Here is a 17,579-nt window from a genome sequence, read left to right as displayed (position 1 = left end):
TATATATATATATATATATATATATATATATATATATATGTATGTGTTTATATATATGTATATATATATATATATATATATGTATGTATATTGCCCTATCCAACTCATGCCAGCATGGAGAACTGATATTAAAGGATGATGATAATGATGATGTGTGTGTGTATACATATGCATGCATGTGTGTGTGTATACATATGTGTATGTGTATGTATGTGTATAAACATATGTATATATATATATGTTATATATATATATGTTTGATATATATGTGTGTGTGTATATATACAGAGTGTGATGGGTAAATTATCGCCATTTTATATTTTTAATTTCCTGCATGCACATTGTTTGTTTTTGATTTTGTCAGCTACACAGTATAGTAGGGTTGGTTGGGCACCATCTGTGAGAAAAACAGCACCATGATGGAAGTCACTCTGCCAGAAATTTGGAAACAACATGCTGTACTGCTTGGCATTCATGCCGGAATCTCCATTACAAACATTTCAGAGTGTCTGGGTGTCAATCTGAGGACATGTACCAAGAGTGATAAAAATCAAACATCCAGTCAACATCATGGTATTTGGAGTGATCACTAGTGATGGTGACATTATGCCTCCATTCATCTTCCCATACGGCCTCAGATTCAACACAGAGGCCTACATCAAGTGCCTGGAGGAGGTAGTGTTGACCTGAGTCAAGAGGGTGGCTGCTTGAAGACCCTATGTGTGGTAACAGGACTTTGTACCGTGCTACACAAGCAAGAGAACCCAGTCATGGCTGTCAGACAATTTCTGTGACCACATCACCCCTAACATCTGGCCACCTAACTCCCCAGACTGCAACCCTCTTGATTATTATGTGTGGAGCGCAGTTGAGTGAGAGACCAACAAAACTCTTTGTAACACCAAAGAAGAACTGAAGGCAAGGATTATAGCAGCATTCACCAACTTAAACAAGGAGACCATCCAGTGGTTGAAGCCAATGGCAATTTTATTGAATAAATTTACTTTTTAGTATTTCAAGATATTTTTATGTAATTTTGGTAAATATATCTGTTAAAATGAGATGTCAGTGTTATTTTCATTTTTGTGTAATTTAGACAATTTATTCACAGCACCCTGTATATGTATGTATATATGTATACATGTTTATATATATATCTCAAAAAACTGGAGCCATCACCTTCACTGCTAATGAAACGACATTGGCCTTCTTTGGAGCAGATGAGGAGGGGTGTTTCCACTGCATGGATTGTCTGTTTCTGGTTCAAAGTGATGAACCCAACACTCATCTTGGCTTAGTAAACATTCAAGGAAACCAGCTGGATCTGCCTCAATCAATGTTAGATTTTCCCATGATTTGATCGGCCTGGTGATCTTTTGATCCGGTGTCAGATGTGACACCTACCGAGCAAAAACCTTTAATGCCAAGTTTATTGTGCAGAATATTCTCAACTCCCACACAGGATATACTAATAGCATTGGCTATTCAATTCATAGTCAATCACCTGTCATTCATTACCATGTAGCGAGGACAATCAATATTTTCCTCAGAGGTGGTAGGTGCAGGACGCCCAGACCTTGGGTCATCGTCAAGATTCTCTCTATCCCTCCTAAATTAAGCTGCTCACTGTTGATAAAACTGGAGTGTCATCCCCTAATTCAGCAACCTTGTCAGCATGAATGTCCTTAGGAGAGAAAATCTTTTTCTACAGGTCCTTGCTAAATTTTGTTCATTTTCTAGAGAAATCACTACTTATTACATTTGAAGTCTTGTTTAAACAGTGAAATGTCAGTTTACCTGGAAAGAAACAATGCAGTTATTAAGAATTGAAATGAATGCATGCAAGATTTCACCCCTTCATAGTCAGCCTTTGACCTTTTCAGCCCACCCTCATATTTATGTCATATATGTATATATAATATGTTTATACATATATATATACATATATATATATATATATATATATATATCATCATCATCTCAGAGTGGTTGACGTTAGGAAGGGCATCCAGCTGTAGAAACTCTGCCAAATTAGATTGGAGCCTGGTGTTGCCATCCGGTTTCGCCAGTTCTCAGTCAAATCGTCCAACCCATGCTAGCATGGAAAGCGGACATTAAACGATGATGATGATGATGATGATGATGATTGTTGTCGTTGTTTAACGTCCGCTTTCCATGCTGGCATGAGCTGGATGGTTTGACTGAGGACTGTCAAGCCAGAAGGGGGCTGTCCCAGGCTCCAATCTGATCTGACAAAATATCTACAGCTAGATGCCTTTCCTAATGCCAACCACTCCAAGAATGTAGTAGGTGCTTTTTACGTGCCACCAGCACATATAGATATGTTTACATATGTAGATATATATATGTAATATATGTTTATACATATAGATGTATGTTTACATATGTAGATATATGTATATATATATACATATGTATATACATATAAATGTATGTTTATATATATGTGTGTGTGTGTGTGTGTGTATGATATATAATGTAGATATATACTCTAAACATTTAGTAGAGTAAAATTTATTGATAATGTTGATTTGACTGGAACTTCAAGTTTTACCTGGTTGAATAAGATGTTAAAGGTAAAACTTGAAGTCCTAGTCAAATTAGTATTGCCAGTATATGTATGCATGCATATGGGTGTATTTATGTGCATATGTGTCTGTGTATAAAAATGTATGCATATTATAAATACAGTCTTGTAATTTAAGAATAGTTTTCATTACATTTAATATTTAACAGCATGGTTTAGTAAATTCTCAATGTTATAATGAACCGTCTTGATGACATGAAGCCAGATTTCCAAAGTCAGGTTAAATAGCATTTTGCAGACAATGGGGAGAGAAGGACAGTTAATTCATCACATTCTATCATCCAAAGTTATCCTTGGTTTTCATGTTTCAATTAAAATGTGTTTTGTAATGTCAGAGATTTAATGAAAAAAGAAAATCTGTAAACAAAATGCCTGACATTAAACCCTAAATTAATATCAGGCATTTTGTTTCTTCTGTCGAAGAATTGAACACCAGAGGCTACATGAAAAACACCGTGGCCATGAAGCAATGCACGCAGAGATGGTGCTTATCCTGTTGGTCACCCTTGGTATTGCACAGATCATCCTCATGCAGTGGAAGAAACGTCACTTCAAATCATATCAGGTTATATCTTACTCTTCTCTCTTAACCGTTTACTTGCCATATTGCTAATGAAATATTTTGCTTATATGTTTTAATTAATTTTGAAAGTAACCAAGAAATTGGGAAGATTTAGTAAAATAACATTTTCATTATTTAGTTTATTAATCTGATATTAGGAACATAACAGAAGTTTCTTACATAAATTATTAATGAAAGGTTTTAATTCAAATGTGAACAGTTTTATATCTGTAAACCAGAGGTAATCTTAGGTGAGGTGGAGATGGTATCAAAAAGGTTTTAATATTTCTTCTAGATTGCTTTCTTTACTTCCATTTTTTAAAATCTTTCTTTTAAATATTTAACATTGCAGATCTATTGCTATTTATTTTTAGAATGTTTGGTTTTGTTTGTTCATTGTTGTTTCCTTAGTCTGTTGAAAATAATTTCCATATTGTCTCATTAAACATGTCTCTCTTCAAAATATTCCAGGGCCTCCTATACATTTAATTCATTCTAGTACTAGTGCTTATATTGCCTAAAATGATGGCCAGTACTGTGCCTTGAGTAAAGTCTTGTCCTAAGAAGAGAAGTGGGAGTCAATCAGTTCTCCATTTTTTTAAATAATGCTCACTAGACTACATGAGTAAGTCTGTCTTGACCCAACATAATTGTTATTTTGAGACCAGAAACCTTTTCTTTTTTTTTTTTTTTTCATTTCTCATCCTTGATGTTAGTATCTTGAAGGATCTTTTCCAAATCTCCTGTTGATCTTGTTTCAAGTCTTCAAGGTTTGCAAACTTTTCCATTCCAATAAAGCATTAAAATGTACAGGAAAATATTTGTTATTTAACCTCAAGTTAACTTTAATACAGCTGACCTGTAATCAAAGATGTGCCAGGTGTGACCATCTTTTCTTTTTATCAGAGACATAGTATATTAAGACTGCATAATCTAATGTACCCTTTCCTTTTTTTAAGATAGTAATGTTTGATTTGAGGGAAATTTGCTGTTGTTTCTAGCAAGTCAAGTGACCACATAGAGGCTTCCTCTTAGACTTAAGGATTGTTTGTTGTTACTGTTGTTGGTGATAAAATTTAGTGGGTGCAGGCATGGTTCTTTATTTAAGAAATTCACTTTGCAACTGCTCGGTTTCTGCACAAACCCCATTGCATGCTACCTTGGGTAAGTGTCTTCTACTATAGCCTCAGGTTAAGCAATGCCTTGTAAATGAAATTTAGTTGATGGAAACTGCTTGGAAGCTAATTCAAAGGACTATTGTTATTCTTGGTGGGGTTGGCACTGGTTTAACACCCCACCTGAATCTTGAGTGCCTTAGCAGAATCCATTTTGTTGTAACTACCAGGCAAGAAACTCAGTCTAAGGATAACTTGTGTCTATTAGCCTCAGAGGCCCCGAAAAGGGTTATGGTTATTATCATTTCTTTTTTCACTGCATAGGAAAAGGTAAATTTGTAATCATTTAATAACATTTGGAAATCAAGTGCCATATTTGGCCATGAGACATCTGTATGAAGAGACTGAATTTGTGCAACCGTCATCATTTTTGTAACAGCCACTTCTATATTGGATAGACTTAGATGGAGCCCTTAATCCTAATAGAGCACTTTGTGGTTGAAAAACCTGCTTAAAGTTTCAATTCATTGAAGACAAATTTAGCTATCAAAAGAAAAATAATGAGGAATAAATGACATTTCTTAGATATAAATATTATGCTTAGAGAGAGAGAAAGACAGCAAGACAGACAGTTGATGACTGGTGAAATGTCTGAATGATTTAGGTACCATAGTATCTTACTGGTTACAAGTTCTTAAACTTATTGGAGGCATTGAGCTCTTGGGTCTGTAAACCTTCCTATATTATATGCTGAAGGCCACCTGCTTAATTAGCTAAATATTTTAACTATGTTTGTTTGATTTGGTTAACTATAATTTTGCCTTTTGTCTACAATAATAATTTTTTTTCTTTTACTATACTGTGAATACTGTATTATATATGATAAATACTGTGTGTAACATAATAAATTCTGTTTTACTTTATAAATATTGTGATATGTTAACTATTGTGGCATAATATTGCATACAGCATGATAAGTGTTTTATATAACAAAACTTGTACCATGTGTGACATGACACATACTGTGACATTATAAACTCTGTGTTTGACTTTATATGTACTGCATATGACATCAAAATACTATGTGGCAATAAATATTGTGTAATAAATGCTGTGACATGATACATATATTTAATTCTCTTTGTTTTTGAATCAACCTGTATGTCTGACTTCATTTCTGTTTCTATTCTTTGTGTGTACTTTTAGTCTAACATTCAGCATGTACTCTGTGTATTTGCCCTCTAATATGTCTTCTGTTCTTCAATGTTCTGAGCCTGTATGTCTTCTTTGTCTCTCCTCTCTATATCTCTGTCCTCCAATATGGTCTCTTTGTATGTCTGGCCACCAGCATGTCTTCTCTGTCTGTCCATCCTCCACCGTCTCCTCTCCTTCTGTCTGTTCCACTTACCTTGTTCTTTCTTGTCCAATCTTCTGTCACATTAAATTTAAACTATTCCATCTAATCTTTTCTCACTGTCTCATCTTACTTATTTCATCTAATATGGCCCCATCCTATCTAATTTGTTCTCATACCACCTAGTTTTCCCCTCCATTTCTAGTTTGTCCCTATTGTCTCTCAATTGTCTCCATCCCATCTAACATATCCTCATCTTATCTCACTTGTTTCCTTGTTTCCATCTTATTTAACTTATTCCTAGCCTCTATTTCCTATTCCATTTATACTAATCTATTCCCCCACCCTTTCAGTCATATATCATTTAATTTACCTTGCTCTCTTATTTATTCCTGTCTGTTCTGTTGTATCCAATCTGTCTTGTCTTCACCTTATTTATCCTAACCAGTGACTAATTTTTTTATACCACTGTAGAGAGCCACCTTGATAGGAATGTGGTTGATACCTGTGCTATTCTCCATCAAATACCATTGGGTCCGTTTCATTATCATCTGGTTGATTTTCTCCATCATCACAGCTTATGTGACCTTTCGAGCAACACGGAAACCTCTCACTGGTACAACACCCAGGTACTGTTACTTATTCAAAGAGCACAGTTCTCTTTCATTTCCTCACTTATACACACATTATAGACATAGCATATACTACCATTTAAATACAAGAATTTTATATAAGATTACATGATATGACTAAGAAGACATTCGAAGATTTTTATTTGATTTTAGATCATATATTTTGTGAACAGTTTCCCAATGAGATAATCAGTTTCTTTACATTTCTGATTTCTGATAGTGAGATGTGTGCGTGCGCGCGTGCATGCATATGTGCGTGTGTGTGTGTGTGTGAGAGAGAGAGTTGGATGGAATAAGTCGTACAAGATATTTTTGTTTGACATTAATCAGTAACTTTTTTGAAGCTTTATCATCTACCAAATTTCACTCACGACACATTAAATAAACTGAAGCTATGGTAGAAGACATGAGATTGATCTCAGTGTGCAAGCATGGCTGTGTGGTTACAGTCATAGTTGCACCCTACACAGGAACTTTATGAAACTCAGGCTTGGTTGAAACTATGGTTCTTCAGTAACCAAACCAGAATTTCTCTGTAGTGTTTATGACCCCTAAATTATTCTTGATTGAGAGATTTCTTACCTAGAATAAATTTGTAAGATCTCTAATTAGATAATTATATATTTTTTGGACATTAATTGCCAAATCTATGCCACTAGATTATTTATTTTAAATATTAACTGATATAAACAATTTGTGAGAAAACCTGCGTGATTCAAATGACACTGAAGCTGATAAGATGTAACTAATTGAAATTTAAATTCTTCACTTGTTGATTATAGCACACAGTTGGTAGGTGTTACATACTGCTTAGATTGACACCCTATCTGGTCCATGGGTGTGCCTAATGAAATTCGTGATATTACAAGCAGTTGCACCACACTCTCAGCTCACATTTTTTTCCTGTGAACATATACCTGCTGATGTTCAGGTGGAATTCAACCACGTTGATTTCATCACCCTACACACTCGGAGAGAGTGAGAGAGAGGACTTGTACATTTGTCTGTTACATACAGTGTTGGCTAAAATATATCCTGTATAGTATGGCTGTATGGTTAAGAAGTTCATTTTGCGACCATGTAGTTTTGAATTCAGTTCCATTGCACTGTGTAGCACCTATGTCAAATGTTTGCTACTATACCTCATACCCAACTAATACCTTGTAAGTAAATTTAGTAGACAGAAATTGTGCAGAAACTCACTGTAATATATATATAGGGAAATGTGCTGTGCGTGAAAAGACCTGGCAGGCCAAGTGAGATCGTTGCCAGTACTGCCTGACTGGCCTTTGTAGGATTTTCGAGCGAGATTATTGCCAGTGCCCCTGGACTGGCTCTTGTGCGGGTGGCACATAAAAGACACCATTTCGAGCGTGGCCGTTTTCATGCGGGTGACGCGTAAAAGCACCCACTACACTCTCTGAGTGGTTGGCGTTAGGAAGGGCATCCAGCTGTAGAAACTCTGCCAAATTAGATTGGAGCCTGGTGTTGCCATCCGGTTTCACCAGTCCTCAGTCAAATCGTCCAACCCATGCTAGCATGGAAAGCGGACGTTAAACGATGATGATGATGTATATATATATTTATATATAGTGTGTTATGTGAATTAATGGAAAGGAATCCCATAAAACTCAGCAAATTTGTTAAAAATGGAGAGAGATGTTTAAATGTAAGAGAAATTTAATTCATGAAGGGCGATCATTTCAAACAGCGATATAAAAATCGGGCAAATTCATGGTTGAAAAGAAATTCAGCCATGAATTTGCCTGATTTTTATATCGCTGTTCGAAACGATCGTCTGCATGAATTAAAATTCTCTTACATTTTAACATCTCTTCTCTATTTTGCTAATAGCTGTTATGATGTCCAAGGCATGAAATGATGTGCCAGAAAAGGTGTGCTGTGTTTGTTTTTTTTCCTATATGTTGGCCAGGTTAACAATACTGGGATTGCTGAAAGCAGAGTAGTATTGTATCTGCAGAATCTCAACCATGTCTTCTGCAGTACCATGGAGAGTGTTGCCTTTGGCAATTAGAAGTCCAACAGATGAGATAGCAGCAACCTTATCATTATTGGTCCTTAGATGATTACCTCCAACAAATACCAGACAAACCACCAACACCTGGATATGTCTCTGCAAACAATAAGTCTCTGCTTGAATGGGCTATGGTGCCCAAGAGCTGACTGTGTATCTCTTCCAGGTGGTGCTATTTAATTAGACATGGCCTGGGCCAACATCGGCCGGAACCTATCTAAGTAATTTCTATATAAAATTTAACTTTTAAGAACAAAGAAGGTTATCTCCCTTGCTCCTGCTATTCAAACACTAAAATACTATTGATGAACATATTGTATACAGTGCTCAGGTGCACTACAACTTATCAGATATGTTTTCTCTTTCATTTCCTCACTTATAGACAGATTATAGACGTAGCACGTACTACCATATAAATACAGGAATTTTTCATAAGCTTACATAGAATAATGTCCAAAAAGACATGAAAGTGAACAATAAATAAGTTATAAAAAAAAGCCAGGGGTGGGGACATTAGGTGTAGTGTTAGGGATTTTCAGGATGCATAGAAGTTTTGAAGAACGTTGTGTCCCAACAGCTAACAACTGATGTGGGTAGTTTATTGCATGTTTCAGCAATTCTGAGCATGAAAAAATGTTTCACAAAATCATGGGTGCTGTGTTGTTTTTTTGGATTTTGTAAGCATGTCAATGAGTGTTTGAGATGTGGAGTTCAATAAGGTGCCCAAGGTTGTTGTTGGAAAGATGGTGGATAATCTTGTGGGTTTCTACCAAGTAGGTTGCTAGACATCAAAGCTTAAATGTGTCCATGCCCATGCCCAGAGAAGCAAGACATTTAGAGTATGGTAGCTACCTGATGGCAAGTATTCATCTAGTTTGATGTTTCTGAACAGTTTCCAGGAGATTGAAGGTAGGGGTTCCAGACTGGTGAAGCAAACTCTAAGTGTGAATATATCATAACCATATACAGTTTTAAATAGGTAGCTGGTGAGTGAGTCTTTCCATGTATATGTCTTCCTCTGGATTTTTACTTGGGGTAGTTTGAAGATGTCATTTGTATGTCCCCCACCACACAAACACACACACACACACACACACACAATGCATCTTTATATATTAGTGCAAACATGGCTGTTTGGTTTAGAAGCTCCTTTGCAGCCACATGGTTTCATGTTTGGTCCTATTGCATGACACAGTGGACAAGTGTCTTCTACCATAGCCATGGGTTCAGCAATGCCTTCTGAGTGAAATTTGGTAGACAGAAACTGTATGGAAGACTGTACTGCATGTGTAAGTGTGTGTGTGTGTATCTTTGCATTGGCACTACTTAGGCAGCAATAATGTTTCTTTATGTTCCACTCTAAACAGTGTGTCCTATGACCTGGCAGTTCAATTTGTGAAACACTAGGAATAAAATACTATACTACTTGAAAACAAATAAGAGTTAGAGTGGAAAAGGACCTGTGGTCATAGAATATTGCCACAGTAAGTCTTACCCAACCTAATCTTAGTTGAAAAAAAAACAGGCTGTTTAAAATCTATAGTGGCATTGTGTGTGTGTGTGAGTGTGAGAGAGAGAGAGAGAGAGAGTAATCTTTTTCACTGGAGAAATCTTCTTTCATTCTAATGATACTCTGGTGTTGGTTAGAAGATGACAGTATGTGTGTTTAGTTTCATTTTGATCTGTATTTCTATAGTTTATGTACAACTTTGACTTAAATTTAGTAATAGCATAAATATAATTGTATGGTGAGATATTTAAACATCAAAGTGCATCTACAGATGTAAAAAAAACTATACATATACACACACAATACACAACATTTAATTTCATTTCAATTTGAACTTTCAACCTATGTTTTACATTGAATATTAATTAATTACCTCTACCCCAGAAGATAAGTAAGATGCATACCTATGCTATTTTGTTGTCCATATTCTGTACATAAGCATTTGTGTGTGAATATATATTCATTAAAAATGTGTGCAGGTGTGTATACATAATGGGCATATGCACTTTACTATAAGCATGTATAAAATACTTTAATGATCTAATGTTCTTAAACACTACACACACACACACACACGCATGCATGCACACACACACACACACACACACACACACACTAATAAACTCACACACAAACAATTATTTAAAGAAATGTAACTTATCATCTATTTTCTATTAAGTGTTATTACATGTTTTACCTTGGTGATTTTTCAGGTTGGTGTACAAATGGTTTCTGTCAGTCTATAAGCTCAGTTATGCAGTTGGCATCATAGGTTATGTAATAATAATGTTCACTCTCTTTGGTTTCAACATCTTTCTGCAAACCAAGATTCAAGTTGCCATGGATTTAGGTTTGCTTGTGCTTTTCTATGGCCTCTACTTTGGTGTGGTAGGCCGTGATTTTGCTGAGGTCTGCTCTGACACTATGGCAGCACATATTGGGGTAAGTATGTATGTCTTGACCTTTGATTAAAATACAGTTATTGTCTCTCCACCATAGATTTAGTTTTTGTATTGGCTATGGTACCAACCAGGCCTGAGATCATATGCTATATTATCGAAAATGTTCTTACTTTCTTAAGTTGGTAGAGTATGTTTTGAGGGAGATTTGTCTGCTATTTCTAGCAGATGAAGTGACCATAAAAATGCTTCCACATTGGGTTCATCAGATCTTTGTCATGGTGGTCAATGTTTGCTGGAAGAACATTGTACATGATTCATTTAAAAGTGTGATTATTGACATCTTTTGACAAAACATAGTGATGTTTATTTGGTGTTATTATTGAATGCTAGGTTAGCCCTGATCTAGCAGATCTATGACCAGAGGAACTCTAGTCTTGACATCCCATCTTTTCTCCGATAATACATCCACAATCACATTATCCAAAATGTTGTCCTTTTCCAAGACACATTCTCCAAAGTGTCATTGTTTTTTCAAGACAATGAGAGATTTAGCTGCCATTTTTAGCATGTTGGTCATCTACACATCCATGCTGGCATGGATTGGGTGGTTTGACTGAGAACTGGTATGCCAGGCAACTGAACCAGGCTCCAATCTGATTTGGCAAGGTTTCTACAGCTGGATGCCCCCTCCTAATGCCAACCACTCCAAGCGTGTAGTGGGTGCATTTTACATGCCACTGGCACGGGTGCCAGTCAAGCAGCACTGGCATCTATGTGGTTATTAATAGTAAAGCACCTTCACCTTACAGCCTATGTCCTTCTGAGTACTTATTAATTAATCAAATTTCTTTCTGCTCTTTATGTAAGTTTATTTAGATATTGTTTTTTCCCCCTGATTTATTGTACCTATGGAGGTGCAATGGCCCAGTGGTTAGGGCAGCGGACTCACGGTCATAGGATCGTGGTTTCGATTCCCAGACCGGGCGTTTATTGAGTGAAAACACCTGAAGCTCCACGAGGCTCCGGCAGGGGATGGTGGCGAACCCTGCTGTACTCTTTCACCACAACTTTCTCTCACTCTTACTTCCTGTTTCTGTTGTGCCTGTAATTCAAAGGGTCAGCCTTGTCACACTGTGTCACGCTGAATATCCCCGAGAACTACATTAAGGGTACACGTGTCTGTGGAGTGCTCAGCCACTTGCACGTTAATTTCACTAGCAGGCTGTTCCGTTGATCGGATCAACTGGAACCCTCGAAGTCGTAAGCGACGGAGTGCAACAACATTGTACCTATAATTGAAAATCATTAATTAACAGGCTCCTTATAGTTTTATACAATAACTGTATGCCTTACCTCTCCTTCCCCCATTTCATAAACTGTATCAGCAATAAAATTATTAACCAAAGAAAACTGCAGTTATAGTATCATGCTACCGTTCACTGCTTTTATTAATTAAACATGCTAATATATTTGTCTGAATTTCATTACAGTTTTATACAACCACTGGTTTGCCGACAAAGACGTTGGAACAGAACATGTGCGCAGTGTGTGGTAATGACATTCTTGTTATGAACAATGAGAATGCAATCATAGAAAAAACCTGCAAATTAACATGTAATCATATGTATCCTTTATCACGTGTCTGGCATCAATTTATCCTAACCTGGTTTTGTCCTGCCCTCATCTCCACACACAGGTGCAACACCTTCAATATCTGGAACCTAATATAAATATAATTACAATTGTTTGTATGCTGTTGTTATGTATTCAATTATTATTATTTGCTTATGTGTAATGGTGTGAAGAACAGAATATTTGCACTGTTTTTACATCTTTCTTCTGAGTTCAAATCACATCATAGCTGACTTCAGCATTCATCTTTCTAGGCTTGGTAAAATAAGTCGAGTACTAGTATCAATATACATTATTTACATTTGACAGATATTTGTCTTCATCTTGTTTGTTGTTAACACAACGTTTCAACTGATATACCCTCTAGCCTTCATCAGGTGTCTTGGGGAAATTTTGAACCTGGGTTCTCATTCCTAAGGTATTTTTTGATGTTATTATTATTATTATTCAGGTCACTGCCTGGAATCGAACTCGGAATCTTGGGGTTAGTATGCCATATGCCCACGAGCATATAGCGTAGTGGTTAAGAGCGCAAACTACTAACCTTAGGAATGAGAACTCAGGTTCAAAATTTCCCCAAGACACCTGAAGAAGGCTGGAGGGTATATCAGCTGAAACGTTGTGTTAACAACAAACAAGATGAGAACAAATATCCGTCAAATGTAAATAATGTAAATAATGTACATAATTCCTCATCTCTTAAATATAGAACTGTAGTATCAATATAATCAATTATATCTTCTCATTAAATTTGTTGCCGTGTGTGTATGACTGAAAGAAATTATTACTATGCTTGTTGTTGTTGTTGTTGTTTAATAACATTAAATATGAATGCTATATGAATATGGAGGCTGTAGAGAATAAATAATTTTAACTTTAGGACATGACAGTCTCTCAAGCACTGATACCATATGCACCTAGTACACTGTGTAAAATGGTTGACTATAGGAAGGGCACTCAGCTGCAGAAAACAAACCAAAAATGGAATGTACTCATGAGGTGTGGTTCCTGATCTGTCTAGAAGGGCAGTAAACCCAAATAAGAATTGACTCAGTCTATGACAGCCCATACAACCCATGCCAACATGGAAAAGTGGATGCAAATTGATAATGATGATAAATGATGGGTGGAGCATAGATGATTCTAGAACTGATGGGTAGAGAAGACATCAGTTGATATTTGCAAAGGAAAAGGCAGCAAGCTGGCAGAATTGTTAGCACGCTGGGCGAAATGCTTAGCAGTATTTCGCCCGTCGCTACGTTCTGAGTTCAAATTCCGCCAAGGTCAACTTTGCCTTTCATCCTTTCGGGTTCAATAAATTAAGTACCAGTTGTGTACTGGGGTAGATCTAATCGACCGGCCCCCTCCCCAAAATTTTTGGGCCATGTGCCCAGAGTAGAAAAGGATAAATTAAGTACCAGTTGGGTCCTAGGGTCGATGTGATCAACTGTCCACCTCCCCAAAAAATCTACACCGTGTGCCCATAGTTGAAAAGAAAGGATATTTGCAAGGGAAATAACTGTTGTGTAGACATAATAGACATGTGATGTAGTGATATGGTAAGTGTTGGGTGAAAAAGTGCTCTGAATTGTAAATGGTTATCTACTTGTGGAAGAGTTGCAGTTCAGAAAGACATGGTTGAAGTCATTAGTAGAGTCAGATTTTAAGATGATCAATGACTGAAACAGGTTGTAATATGTTGTATTACTGACTTATCCAACCCAGTTTGGAAATGTAGATGTTAAAATGTTGTTGATGAGACAGAGATTCACTTTCTTGCTGAGATATTTCTAGACTGTTGAGCCAGAGCTCACTGGTTCAAATCTATTTACTCTCATGGGTGTTTCAGCATGTCAGAGTATCTTTGCTCCAGCATCAGTTGCTATTCTTGACTTAAAAGATCTGTGCTATGTACTACCTCGTCATTTAGCACTGAAGGTAAAGCACAATCAAGACCATAGCACATTAACCTTATCATTTTTTTACTCCTCACCACACTGTGACACTAGCTGAGCTTCGGTCCTTGATGGTTAAATTGAACAGAAAAGAGACACAACAGAGTTTTACTGTTTGACAGAGAAAACACTGACGTTGTGGAGTGAGTCCCATATCTCAAGATAAAATAACTAAAGTTTAAGACATAGAAGTTGTGGTACCTATTATACTGCTTGATATACTGATGTGGTAAGTAGAGTGTCTTGTCTAAGAAGACACAACACAGTGGCTGTAGCAAGGTTGGAACCTGTAATTTTGTCGTTAACAATGTAAAAACTGAGCCATTCTTCCACTGTCTTATTTTTTTTTTCTCATAATTTATACCTGGTACTGGAACTATCTTTAATCAGAAAAGGCTAGTTATCTTGAAGTAAAGGTGGTCAGTGTCTTGGGAAGCCCCAATCCTTCATAAGTGGCAGTTTCTACTCCACTGTTCATATCATCATCATTTATGTGGGTTTTACAATGCTGGCATGGGTTGGAGAGTTGGACAAGTGAGAGAACCATATCTTGTTCAAATGTCTCAGTTTTGGTGTGATTTTAACAGGTGAATGTCCTTCCTAAAATCAACCACTTTACTGCGTGTACTGGGTGCATATTTTATTATTTTTGGTGGTACCAGTGCTAGAGAGCTTATGTTCTCTTGACTCTGCATTGTCCTTCAATTTGCCAATCAACCAATATGCATTGTGATTTAAGTTCTAATATGTTTTTTTTTTACATTCTACTTTTCTCCCAATTGTTTTATATGTTTACACTGACATGTTTTGTAATCTTTTTGCATAAAATATTTTGTATTTCATGTGTTGATCCAACACAAGGATCCCTTGTAGCCAATGAAAAAAAGAACAAATCTTTATTGAAAGAATGATATATAATTTGTAAATACATTTGTCTTCAGTGTACAGCTTGGGATATGCATATGTATGTAAGAGAGAGAGAGAGAGAGAATTGTATGTATCCCTGTTTATCAATCATCTAAAACTGATTACTTGACCTTAACTGCTTTCTCCTGGCTCAGCTTCCATGAGTTCTGCATTCGAGGCTGGTGTATCGTGGGTAAAAAACAAACATGTCCTTACTGCAAAGAAAAGGTTGATCTCAAGAGAATGTTTCCAGGACCGTATCCTTTTTATTTATTTTATTTATTTAGTCTTCCACTTTTTTCTTCAAAATATCATTTAAAATTGTTATGATTATTGTTGTTGTTGGCTGTAGAATGACAGAACTGATAGAAAGGACAAAATACTTGATGGTATTGAAACCCATTCCTTTACCACCTGAATTTAAATCCTGCTAAGGTCAACCTTGCCTTCTGGAGTCGATAAAATATAGCACCTGTCATGTACTAGGTCAATTCAATCAATGAACTAAAATTTCTGCTTTTGTGCCTCTGAGCTGGCCTAAGGCGGCAGTTGGCAGAATCGTTAGCATGTTTGGTGAAATGTTTAGCAGTATTTCGCTTGTTGTTACATTCTGAGTTCAAATTCCAACAAGGTCAATTATTGTTAGTGCGCTGGATGAAATGCTTAGTGGTATTTTGCCCGTTGCTATGTTGCGAGTTCAAATTCCACCAAAGTCGACTTTGCCTTTCATCCTTTCAGGGTCGATAAATCAAGTATCAGTGAAACACTGGGGTTGACGTAATTGACTAGTCCCCTCTCCATCAAATTTCAGGCCTTGTGCCTTTAGTAGAAAGGATTATTATTATTATAATTATTATTATTATTATTATTATTATTTTTATTATTATTATGGTGGTGAGCTGGCATAATCGTTAGCATGCCAGACGAAGTGCTTAGCAGTATTTTGTCCCTCTTTATGTTCTGAGTTCAAATTCCACAGAGGTCAACTTTACCTTTCATCTTTTCAGGGTTGATTAATTAAGTAGTAGTTGAACACTGGGGTCGATGTAATTGTCACATTCCCTCCCCCAAAATGGCTGCCCCTGTGGCAAAATTTAAAAACCATTATTATTATTATGGTAGCAAACTGGCAGAATTGTTAGCATGCCAGGCGAAATGCTTTGTGGCATTTTGCCTGTTGCTACATTCTGAGTTCAAATTCCACCACGGTCGATTTGTCTTTCATACTTTCGGAGTCGATACAACAAGTAGCAGCTGTGTACTGGGGTTGATGTGTACTAGGGTGGGGGTAATTTAGAAATGTTGATTTTTGGCAATTTTTTTGCAGATTCGTATTCCCCGTAGCTAAAAAGGTGAGTTTGCGTTGAAAAACAAAACAAAATTTCTTACCCCTTCCCTGCCAAATTACTGGCCTCATGCCAAACTTTGAAACCATTATTGAGTGAAGGCATGTGGATTAGTGGTTAAGGTGTTGCATTCATGATCCTGTGATCATTGTTTCAATTCCAAAACTGGCTATGCATTGTGTTCTTGAGTAAAACACTTAATTTCACATTGCTCCAGTCCACTCGGCTGTAAAAGGGTAACTAGTGTTCCATTCAGGGAGAATGTTTGCTTGCCCACCCAGACAACAATGCTTGAAAGTGTATTGTGACTAGTGGTGTATAACATCCAGTAGTACCAGACTTAAAAAAGTAAGTACTGAGGTTGATTTGACTAAAACATTCAAGACGTGCTCCAGCATGACCACAGTCCAATGAGTGAAACAAGTAAAAGTTATAAAGGGTACACAAGCAACAACACCAAGTAGTGACAGTAGGAATTATTAACATCAAACAAATCTCTACACACACATTGGTATAACCAGGATTTTGATCAAGGGAGTCTCAATAATTAAAATGAAATCTGCTATTAGCTCTCTGTTTTGTGAAAAACAGAATATTAAAATGAATGTTAGATAATGATTTTATTTGAACGGAAAGCGGACGTTAAACGATATCTGGACCTACTGCACTCTCCTGGTTACAGGAATATACAAAGAAAAATTATTTTAGCCTTTTAACAGTTCAAAAACTGTCACATTCACTATTTATTTCACCACATATCTGTATCTTGGATATACTGTAGGAAGGGCTTAAACTTTTTTTGAGAATACAAAGTAGAAAGTACTTATTAAGAAATTAACAGAAAAGGTTTATGTAACAGTTCCCGTGTATCTTTAAATGGTTAAAATGACTCTTCATGGTCTAATTTTCAACATAGACCTCAGATAAAATCACTTGCCAAACAAGCATGACTTATAATACACACACACACAAATGTATGTATATATATATATATATATATATATATATATATATATATATAT

The 17,579-nt window shown here is 36.4% G+C and overlaps 1 protein-coding gene across 4 annotated transcripts in view; it reads left to right on the top strand.

Annotated features, from left to right (window-relative positions):
* Positions 1–17,579, top strand: part of LOC106882820 (RING finger protein 121) — a 47,870-nt gene that overhangs the window by 28,295 nt on the left and 1,996 nt on the right. For all 4 annotated transcript variants that reach the window (XM_014933607.2, XM_014933606.2, XM_052968990.1 and 1 more), the window contains 5 exons: positions 3,032–3,173; positions 6,114–6,268; positions 10,530–10,758; positions 12,209–12,342; positions 15,367–15,468. In XM_014933607.2, the coding sequence (XP_014789093.1) occupies positions 3,032–3,173; positions 6,114–6,268; positions 10,530–10,758; positions 12,209–12,342; positions 15,367–15,468 (762 nt within the window). The remainder of the gene's footprint in view (positions 1–3,031; positions 3,174–6,113; positions 6,269–10,529; positions 10,759–12,208; positions 12,343–15,366; positions 15,469–17,579) is intronic.

This window comes from Octopus bimaculoides, chromosome 6 (assembly GCF_001194135.2).
Source record: "Octopus bimaculoides isolate UCB-OBI-ISO-001 chromosome 6, ASM119413v2, whole genome shotgun sequence".
Lineage (NCBI taxonomy): Eukaryota > Metazoa > Mollusca > Cephalopoda > Octopoda > Octopodidae > Octopus > Octopus bimaculoides.
Note: the sequence above shows the minus strand (reverse complement) of the source record. Positions and strands in the feature narration are given on the sequence as shown.